This window comes from Juglans regia, chromosome 2 (genome assembly GCF_001411555.2).
Source record: "Juglans regia cultivar Chandler chromosome 2, Walnut 2.0, whole genome shotgun sequence".
In the NCBI taxonomy this organism is placed as follows: domain Eukaryota; kingdom Viridiplantae; phylum Streptophyta; class Magnoliopsida; order Fagales; family Juglandaceae; genus Juglans; species Juglans regia.
The window spans coordinates 120,308-131,619 of record NC_049902.1 but is presented as its reverse complement, the minus strand read 5'-3'; the positions used below and the strand labels follow the sequence as shown (position 1 = coordinate 131,619).

The window sequence follows — 11,312 nt, the reverse complement described above, 5'->3', positions numbered from 1 at the left end:
ATACGGGTTACAAATCCGGGTACCCGGGTCAAAACGAAAACCATCACGCCCCCCCCCCCCCCGACTCGTTACGCCCGAGTCTGTCTCTCTCGCTATCTCTCTCTCTCTCTCGTTACGCTTGCCGCTTGCGAAAGGAGAAACCCTAAATCCGTGCCTCCTCGCCGCGACCCCATTGCCGCCGCCGCATCTTCGTCGCCGCATCTCCGTCGCCGTGACCCCGTGAGTCTGTCTCTCTCTCACTCTCTCTCTCTCTCTATCTCTATCTCCCTCTCTCTCTCTCCATTGGATTTCTGGGTTTGGATTTCTCTGTGTATAATGAAGTTTTTTTAGTTTTATGTGTAGTCATTCTTATTTTTTGTCTTGTATTCTGTCTGAGTTTCTTTAACTTTTTCCTGTACACGGTTCATTTTCTATTGCCTTAGGAGCGGCTCAGGCATTTGTTATCAATGACTGGGGCTGTTCATACCTACAGTGGTTAATATGAGCGGCTTCCTGAAGCTCAGTCCCTTGCTTGTTGCTTTACCAATATGCTAGAAAGGGCTTTTCTCGCTTGTTTAGTAAAGTCACGTTTTAATAGAAAATTTATACACATCATTATAAAGTCAGTCATCTGAACTTGAAATTTTTTGGGGTTTTTGGATCAGATATTGTAATTAAGTTTTAGGACAAGGGTAGGAGAAAAATCCACTTGTGATGCATGGCATGTTTGATTGTCAAATTTGCTGCTGTAAAGTAACTAGTATGACTGCTGATGATAATGCTCTGAATAGAAATGCCCCTTATGATTCTTTCAATCCACTGATAGTTGTGGGTGGTTGACATGCTGGAACATTGTAATTAGAGGTGTAGGCAGTGCTTCTTGGAGTAACAAAGCTAGACAAGATGTTTGGTTGAGAAAACCATTTAATTGGGAAGGTGGGAAAGATATCACAGAGGCATGGAGGAAAGTATTTAGGAGGTTTTGCTTGACAAGAAGTGTCAAGACCTCATCTAATGGGAAGTCGAAACTATATGCCTGAATGGGTCTGAAAATGTTGGTGGCTAGATAATTCTTTGACAATTCTTTGAATGTAAATCTTTGACAATTCTCTATCTATTACTATCCACATATCCAGCAACAGATTAGTAATTCTTCTTCTTTTTTAAAAAGAACAACCAGGCTTTCTTCTTCTTTTAATATTTAAGCCACATTTGAAATATTTAAGCCACATTTGAAATAATTTAGAATAGAATAGATATATTATATTAAGGTTTAAATTTTAAAACCATTGCATTTCTCCATTCTCAAAATTTGTACACAATGTTTGGTACTTCATTTTGTGTTGTCTGCTTGATGGTGAACAAGTTATTCTATAATATTTCACTTTTCAATCAATGCTTTTCTGGTTTCATTCTGCCGTTTCCTACTTTACAGAAGCATTTAATTTTCGAGCATGTTTCTGTGAGCTATTAGTGCACTCTTTCTTTACTGGATTTTATCTTGATAGTTTCGTTAAAAATTGACGGCACATATCAGTACTTTATATTCGTGATTAATTAAAATGACTATTAGATATGATTCCACTCCTTTTAATTATTTCTTATTCTCAGATCAGTTGCTGCAATGGGAAAGAAGAAGCCAGAGGAGCATGGTGCAACCACCAAAACTAAGGTGGGTAGCAAAGACATTCCAAAAGATGGGAAGAAAGAAAAGCTTTCTGTCTCAGCGATGCTTGCCAGTATGGACCAGAAACCTGATAAGCCTAAAAAGGGTTCTTCCTCTTCCTTAACTTCTACTACAAGTAAACCTAAAACAAAAGTCGCACCAAAAGTTTCATCTTACACTGATGACATTGATCTCCCTCCCTCCGATGATGAGGATGATGATTATGCCTCTCAAGAAGAGCAGACTGATGGCCAGAAGCTATCCAATCGACAGCAGAGGAGTGAATCAAAGTTTCTTGAAATATCCATAAGTGAGAAAGAAATGAAAAAAAGAGAAAAGAAGGACGTGTTTGCTGCCCATGCAGCAGAGCAGGCAAAACAGGAGGCCCTTAAGGATGATCATGATGCTTTTACTGTTGTTATCGGTAGCCGAAGTTCAGTTCTTGATGGGGGTGATGAAGCTGATGCCAATGTCAAAGATGTAACTATAGATAATTTCTCTGTATCTGCTCGGGGAAAAGAACTCCTAAAGAATACATCTGTAAAGATATCTCATGGAAAAAGGTATGGTTTGGTTGGGCCCAATGGAATGGGCAAGTCTACATTATTAAAGCTCCTTGCTTGGAGGAAGATCCCTGTTCCTAAGAATATTGATGTTCTTTTGGTTGAACAAGAGGTGGTTGGTGATGATAGAAGTGCTCTTGAAGCAGTTGTTTCAGCTAATGAAGAGCTGGTCAAGCTCCGAAATGAGGTTGCATTGTTGCAGAATTCATCTTCTGTTGTTGAGGGTGAGAATGATGATGACGGTGGCAATGGTGATGATGCAGGAGAGAAGCTCGCTGAGTTGTATGAGAAGTTGCAGATCTTGGGTTCAGATGCAGCTGAGGCCCAGGCATCAAAGATTCTTGCTGGGTTGGGTTTCACCAAAGAAATGCAGGTTCGTCCAACTCGTTCATTCAGTGGTGGCTGGAGGATGAGAATATCACTGGCTAGGGCTCTTTTCGTGCAACCAACACTTCTGTTATTGGATGAACCCACAAATCATCTCGACCTCAGGGCTGTTCTCTGGTTAGAGGAGTACTTGTGTCGGTGGAAGAAAACTCTTGTTGTTGTCTCACATGACCGGGATTTCCTTAACACTGTCTGCAATGAAATCATTCATCTCCATGATCTTAAGCTTCACTCATACCGTGGAAACTTTGATGAGTTTGAAAGCGGGTACGAGCAGCGTCGCAAAGAGATGAACAAGCGGTATGAAACTTACGAGAAGCAAATTAAAGCAGCCAAGAGGTCAGGGAGTCGTGCTCAGCAGGAGAAGGTGAAGGACCGTGCTAAGCTCAATGCTGCAAAAGAAGCATCAAAGAACAAGGCGAAGGGAAAGGTTGACGAGGATGAGCCTCTTCCGGAGGCCCCAAAGAAGTGGAGAGATTACAGCGTGGAGTTCCACTTCCCTGAACCCACTGAGCTTACACCCCCACTCATGCAGCTAATTGAAGTCAGCTTCAGTTACCCGAATCGAGTGGATTTCCGGCTCTCAAATGTTGATGTGGGTATTGATATGGGAACACGTGTTGCTATTGTTGGCCCTAATGGAGCAGGAAAATCTACTCTACTGAATCTTCTCGCTGGTGATTTGGTTCCAACTGAGGGTGAAGTGCGGAGGAGTCAGAAGTTGAGAATTGGGAGGTATTCACAGCACTTTGTGGACCTACTGACAATGGAGGAAACTCCAGTTCAGTATCTTCTTCGTCTTCATCCAGATCAAGAGGGACTCAGTAAGCAGGAGGCTGTTCGTGCCAAGCTTGGAAAATTTGGGCTTCCCAGCCATAATCACCTCACTCCAATTGCAAAATTATCTGGAGGGCAAAAATCACGGGTTGTATTCACTTCAATTTCTATGTCAAAGCCACATATATTGTTGTTGGATGAGCCCACAAATCATTTAGACATGCAGAGCATTGATGCGCTGGCCGATGCACTGGACGAGTTTACGGGTGGAGTTGTCCTGGTCAGTCATGACTCTAGGCTCATAGCACGTGTTTGTGAGGATGAAGAGAAGAGTGAAATATGGGTCGTGGAAAACGGAACTGTGAGAACTTTCCCTGGAACATTTGAGGAGTACAAGGAGGAGTTGCAAAGGGAGATCAAAGCAGAGGTCGACGATTGATTTTGAGCTATGGCATAAGTATCGATATTGCAAATCATATAAGGCGCTTTCCCTACTCTGTGTTATTCAATTTTAAAAGTGCAATAAAACAGATGCATCTTTGTTTTATAACTCTTTTTGATTGCATTTCCTGTACTGCGGATGTGAAGAAATTACAAAACTGATTAATAAGATAGATGTTTATCCCGATCTTTTTACCTGTATACTTTTGATCTCATGCAAATTACTCCACTTGTGTTGTAATAACGTTGCTCTGATTATACATTTATACTATTTTTCCCTTTCCATCTTACATCACAGAGTTTTCACAACCCCATTACTGCATTGATTTCCATAAATGAGTCCTATGATGAACTCGGAATTTATAAATTATAATAATCTGTCTCTGTTTTGATTGCCAGAACACCTACAGGTGAAATGTATCTGCAGTCTTGGTAACAATTGAGATTGTTTCTTTTGGTCTTTGGAGAACAAGTGCTAAATCTCTCGTTGGGAATGATAAAATTTAAATAATTCATCTGTCTTTCCTAAGGTTTCGTTTATTTGGCCACATAATGTAATCGGCCCAACTTCATTGATACAATGAAACTTAAAGTGGTTTAGGAGTTGATGAATTAAATATAGAATTTAAAACTCAACTTATATTGTAATCGCAATAATATTTTAATGCATCAAGGTCTGATATTTTTTTAATTGTCAAAACTTGGGTCCCTTGGTGTGTGAATCTTTGAAACGCAAGCAATCAATTCTAGAAATTTGGGTACCCGAGTGTGAATCTTTGAAGTGAAGTCAGCCTAGTTCTGACATGTTTTAACACCATTGGGAGTTATTTTTTAGTACCCTTGAATCTGGGATCCTCTTCTATTTTTCTTCCCCTTCGAATGTAAAAGCAATTGGATGTCAGATCAGCAGGGAACTAGACGGTGCTCAGTTGAATTTCATTGACATTTACACGCAGTTTTCAATTTGGGGGCAACAAAACTGCATGCTCGTGAGATTTGGAAAAAGTTTTTGACTAACTTCTAGATGATTTTCAGTATCTTCCAAAATTAATTGGTTCACATATTTTGATGTGGTTGCAAAGGTTGACACTTGGTGCTGCCTGCGTACGCGCATTGTATTTTGAAGCGAGAAAATTTAAGAAAGTTTTTGTAAAAAAAGACCACATTTTAAAGATGTAAAAAAAGGAAAATTATTCTTAAAAGAACTTATATACAACTTATATAGAAGTTATCTATTTAGAATTTATAGCTAACATTAGTTTTTTGAAGCAAACCGACTATTTGAAACCTTGATAAACTTCGAACAAAAAAAAAAAAAGTACAACATTGAATTGAATGTCCTGTTAAATGGTCACATATCTTTAACTTTTGTTTTTACCGATCAAATGAAATAAATTAAGATAAAAATTAAAAATTAAATAAAATATTATTAAAACAGCAACACCCATCGTTTATCATTGCCACTACCCTAAGCAGTTGTGGTCCTTCGCTCTTACACGCAAAAACAAATTTGGTAAAGGAAGGTATTTTTTCAGTACTACGTAAAACTTTTTTTGCAATTATCAAATACTAAAATCATATGATTAAAATATGAGAAATGCTACTCATCAATGTCATCATCCCCATACCACATATCCAAATAAGATTTATTATTTTTGTCATTGTATTTAAACAAACAACATATCAATATGTAAGAGTTTAAATAGAATGACTAAAAATAACAAATTGCATGTTAGTGTGTGATGTAGTTGATGATAAGTAGAAATTTTATGAAAATATTAGCTAAATAATTGAAAAATTATATTATTTCCTAACAAATGATTTCATGTCTACATGTTTAGACAGGCTAAAATTAGAGTGTCTTTCTTTTTATTCTTTAGCAAATTAGGAGGTATCTCATTAGGGTTTTGCTATTACATCAGCCACTATTCACCCCCACACTCCACACCTGACAATGTTTTTTTTCCATAGGGTTTGGATAGTGAATAGTGGCTGATAAGAAGAATTATTCATCTCATTATAATTTGAGTTGAGTCAATTACAACCTCTAGTTTAAAATGTGTTCAAATTCTTGTGCAATTCTTCTATGGGCTTTGCTATCTAGCTGCATACATTGCACACTATACTTTTTTTTATTTTTTTTATTATTGCTAAATTAATTGAGTTCTTCTAACTGTTTAACATCCCTACATCACATACAGTAGCCAATAAGAAGGAATATCTCCATCAGGCCATATCTAGTGGGATATTTATGAATGTGAAGAATGCAAAGGCGCTTATGCCCAAGAGGACCACAAAAAAAAAAAAAAAAACCAGCACGGCAAAAGCTCAAAGAAAGGTATAAAGTGGGTGACACTGAAGTTGATCTCTTAGGAGAACCCATGGGGAAGTTTGATTATTATGTTCTGTATCTAAGGACAAAGAAAAAGAGTGTTCCCCCCTTGGTAGGACTCCATGTTTTGTAGCCTATGGCCAAGCCACTAGTCATGTCAGCCACATGCCAGGAGCCTTGCCAGCAATGTCAGGCATGCCCATGGGCCAGCCTAGCCCACGCATGGGCTCATGCATGCCATGAGTCAACTTGGTCCATGTCAACTATATTATTGTTTATTATTTATTTTAATTTAATTATTTATTTTCCAATGGACCTATTGGGGGTTTCCAAGTTGTAATTCTTATAAATAAGATTCTTAGTCTTTGCATTTGAATCTTTTGGTAAATTTCCTAGAGGAGGATTATTTGTTTAGGAGATCAATAATCAGTGTTATGCACTTGGGCTTTTTAGGTGCAATTCGTGAATATGTGTAATTCATTTATCTTGTTCTTGCAACTTGGTGCAATTCGTGAATCCAAGTTGTTGTTATCCTTGTTTTTATCAAGTTATCAATTCATAAGCTTTATTTCAACTATTGTGCAATCCGTGAATCATTAGTTGGTCTGTTACCTTTTGTTCATTCAAGTTCTTAAGTATTTTACTTTGTTCTTGAGTGTTCATCATTTTGTTCTTGGTGTTCATTCTTTCATTGCTCATTTGATCCTTCCATACCCTCATTCTCGACTATTAAAGTATTTGCAACTTTCCATAAATTCTTCCCATCATCCAACTTGCCCTAGCAGAAACATTTGCTTCCATATCCATAAAACCCTAGCCATAATTCCCACTTATCATTCTCGACCACTAGTATTGCCCGACTTTCCATAAGTGAACCATTTCCATAATTGCCCTTCATCCTTCACAAACATTGACTTAACCTAAACCCTAATTGCCTCCCATTTTTCCATTCCTTCACGTACCATATTCGGCCACCATAAGTCTATCTTCCCTCAAAATCTAGCCACCCACCTCAAGCCCAATAAGGTAACTCATTCCTTTTAGAAGTATTGACTTCCTCACATTCAATTTCAAATCTCATTTCAAATCCTTTAATTTAAAGAATTGACAATCACATTCAATCCCTTAAATCACTCTTTCTAAAATCTCTCTAGTAAACTATTGACTTGTCATCCTAGTTCAAATTCGAATTCCCCTCTTCCCTCAAGATTCCCGCCATCTTGAAAACCTTCCATATCCATTTCCAAATCATCCAAATCTAGCCAACCTTCCAAAGACCAAGTCAACCCTAATCCTACCATACCCATTTTGGCAACCCTAGTTGCCTTACACCCAAAACCCTAATTTCCCACTCTTCCACCTCATTCCCAAACCCTAGCATCATCCTAAACTCCAACCCTAAGCCAACTCTTCCCAATCTCGAAATCAACCCTAGCCACCCCACAAAACCCTAGCTACACTTCACTATACCAACCCTAACTACCATCCAAGTGGCCCAAACATCAAAGGACACCCTTCAAGCCGTCCACATTGTCTCAAACACTCATAATCATCACTTAGATCATCCAAAACCCTAACCTCACCTCACTCATCCAACCCTAGCCCATCATCTTGGCGCCACACTCAAGGACAAGTCCCAAGCCCACATTGATTTGCCCTCCCTAAACACTTAGTGTACCCATGTTCATCAGCATCTTCATCATTCCATCACCCAAACACCAACTCTTTGTGGAAGGCCAAGCAAGTTGGCAAGGTTACTCGGTCATCATCTTCACCAAGGCAAGCTCGTGGTATTTAGTGTTAGGGAGAAGACCAAGGTCCCTAACACCCCTTCCCTTGCAAACCTCTGATGCCAGACTACCCCGAAGAACCTGTTTTAATTTCGGAGGTCTAATGCACATCTTTACAAACAACTTCATCACAAATCCATGACCCACCATCTCCAACAACTTGTTTCCTAGTAGACCTTGTTGGAACAAATAATGATGGCACAACACACAGGCTTCTGCAACAGGAGCATTAAACTAGCAAGCGAAAAATGGCAAAGCCCAAAACCAAGCTATTCAAAAGATCCTTGACAATTAAGAAAAATTGAATTTACCTCTCTCTTAAATTATCCAAGGATTGATAAAAGAATCGAAGGCTAGAAGCAAAAAATTCACTCGACAGAAGAAGAGATGTAAAAAATTGCAAAGACAGTGAAAAATCTGTCTCTTTTTCCCTTATTGGACAAATTCAGTAAAGCATTGGCATTGGTGTCTCTATATGCAAATGTAAAATCACATGATTTGGAGATTGCCTCATTTAAATATCTTTTCATAACTTCATTTAGATACACTTTCATCGCATCATTTAAAAGTATCAAGCGTAAAACTCAACATTTCATTTCATGGAAAATAAAGACAATAGCTACATCGTATAGCATCCATTCACATGCATACAACTACTACTTTGGGTGCATAAATAAAGGCAGTCAAAGAAGACATTTATATACTTATACATTTGAACATTAATACTTAGCATACTTTTCATAAAACATCATTTCATTTCCTTCATTGCATAAAAGAATATTTTCCTTAAAAGCTTTTCACTTTCACTTTCATATCATTTAGAAAATTCTATAAGAGTATGAACATAATACTTACCTGGACTCCATGCTGTTTTCATTTCGTACAGTCCATTCATGTGTGCGTCAGATGGCAACCTAAATACATACATAACCTTACATTATTTCCTTTTCAAGTGCATATGTAACTTAAACTTAGAACTTACATAATAGTACTATTTACTTAAACTTCATTCACTTAGACATACTCTATCATTCAAGTCCATCTTCTATGATTTTCTTTATCACTTTTCTTTAATCTCAAGGTTGTAGCTTGTGACCCACTTGAGGTCACATTTCCAACACATAGCATTCTACTTTAAGTTCTTATCATTTAAAGTGAGTCAAGGGAACCTCCTTAATTCACTTTAAAGGTCAAGACACATTATTACTTTCATCACACTCTTTCTTCCAAGCCATCAATTCCGATGTATAACTTGAACCAACCAAGTTATACATCTCCAATACAGACATCTCTTCCTCCATCCATGCATAATCTAATCAACACTTTATCATAATCCAAACCAAGTATAATACACAATTTTAAACCAACTTTAAGGTTAAACATCGAATACTCAAGCTTATGACTGATTATCCATTAGACATTGAAAATCTGTCTAGCATATGTGTCCAACCAATTTACACGTGTATCCTACCCTTTTTATCACCGAAGATCAAACTATAGCTCATTAAAACATCCGCTTGTTTAAACAAGCTTCATACACACTAACACCAACATCCAACTCAAACCCAACCAATATAACATTTCATACGTCCAACTACATAGCTTATCTCGACACTTCACATGAAATACACAACGTACAACCATATTGCCAACTACACAACATCTCATCACTTCATACCATTGACAACCACTTTTCAAACTGCACAGTGATCCATAATTCAGCCCATCACTTCACCCGACACATAACCACAACACCAACTTCACATCACAACTTCGCATTTAATCCTAACACTTCATAACATGCTTCCATCTCACCAACTACATCACAATTGCACAATAACCCTATCACTTCACATTACACATAGCCACAACAGAGCTACGTAATAATCCCATCCCTTCGTACAACATACAACCATAACACCAATTGCATAAAATGGTCATCACTTCAAACTACATAGCCACATTACAACTACTCCAACCACTGTCCACAGTCCACAGTTCACAAATCACAAATACCAACAACAGTGCACCATTCACAACACAACATATTCATAATACCATTTCAATTTCAGCTTCACAACATAATAAATCATTGAGGGAAATGAATAGAAATCATACCATAATTTCGAGGTTGGAATTGTTGTGTTGCTTGTTGTCTGGTGGTCATGCGGTGGCAGCTACGTACGTGCAAGGAGGAGCTAGGTTGGGGCTTGGCGGTCACTGTCGTGACCTTAAAACAATAGTTGTTTGGTGGCTGGGTAGTGAGCCATGTGTGGAGGGCTAGGTGGTGGCAGGGGCTGGGGGTTTGTCTAGTGGTGGTGTTGTCGTTGGTGGTGGCAGCAAGGCCGTGTGGTCATGGGTTGAGCGAAACTGAGAGGGAGTGAGATTCGGGCAAGAGGAGAGTTGGGCATGTGTGGTGCGACGAGGCTTGGCTTTTAGGGGCGGCTACACGACTGCGGCTCGAGGAAATACACTGGTGCACGTCGGTAGGGAGGGGCGAAACAGAGAGAAACAGGGGGAGTGTCATTGGGGCTAGGGCACTGGCTACTGGGCCCTGAGAGGGAAGAGGGGGTGGTCACAGTGGTGGGGTATGGTGGCTCCTTGTGGTGTGGCTCCATTGCTGCCATTCACGGCGGCAGTAGTGGCTTGCATAGTGGAGAGAGAGAGAGAGAGAGAGCGAGCGAGCTACGGGGTTGAGGGAGAGGCCGAGAGAGGAAGGGTTGGTTGGCCGACGAGGCTCAATGGCATGCCCGTGGGCTACTCACGGTGGCGCGTGGCGGTTACAAAGAGAGAGAGCTATGGGGGTGAGATGGGGGGATGAGATCGAGGAGGGAGGGGGCAACAACGTAGGGGAAAAGGGAGAAGGAGGATCAAATGTGGAAGGTCACCGGCATGAGGCATGGTTGGCGGTGGCACTGGCGACGTGAGGTGGCACGCAATGAGGTGAGGGAGAAGAGAGAGTCACGAGGGAGGGGGTAACGGCTGGAGAGAGAGAGAGAGAGAGAGAGAGAGAGAGAGAGAGAGAGAGAGAGAGAGGTTCTAGGGTTTCTAGGGATTTAATCTTAGCCCTACATCTAAGGGTCCTTAACTTATATCCCATGGTGGATATTAAACACAAAGAAATAAACTAACTACATAATAGGAAGATGAAAATAAAAATGAAATGAGACTAAATTAACATCAAACTTTAATTTATTAATCCCGGAATAATATTTTGTATCATAAAATAAAATGATGAGTTTTCATAAATATTTCGAAAAGAAATAAAGGCATCTAAATAAATTGAGTTTTTAACATAAAATAAAATAATAAATATTAAATAATATTCTTAAAGAAATAAAATCATTTAAATAAAATGATTTTCTAAAACTATATTA

The 11,312-nt window shown here is 39.1% G+C and overlaps 1 protein-coding gene across 4 annotated transcripts; it reads left to right on the top strand.

Moving 5' to 3' along the window:
• The first annotated feature begins 48 nt into the window (after positions 1-48).
• On the top strand, positions 49-4,103 carry LOC109000441 (ABC transporter F family member 4). Of its 4 annotated transcripts, none has more exons than XM_018977306.2 (2): positions 49-219; positions 1,591-4,103. In XM_018977306.2, the coding sequence occupies exon 2, from the start codon at positions 1,604-1,606 to the stop codon at positions 3,809-3,811; it is 2,208 nt and encodes a 735-aa protein (XP_018832851.1). In that variant the 5' UTR covers positions 49-219; positions 1,591-1,603; the 3' UTR covers positions 3,812-4,103. The 4 variants fall into 4 exon arrangements, with proteins under 4 accessions (XP_018832851.1, XP_035543194.1, XP_018832857.1 ...); XM_035687301.1 differs by having other exon boundaries at positions 66-223; XM_018977312.2 differs by having other exon boundaries at positions 71-219; positions 1,596-4,103.
• The last annotated feature ends 7,209 nt before the right edge of the window (positions 4,104-11,312 follow it).

Excerpts from the sequence above, each read along its gene's own strand:
- LOC109000441 (XM_018977306.2), top strand. The coding sequence starts at position 1,604 with ATGGGAAAGAAGAAGCCAGAGGAGCATGGTGCAACCACCAAAACTAAG.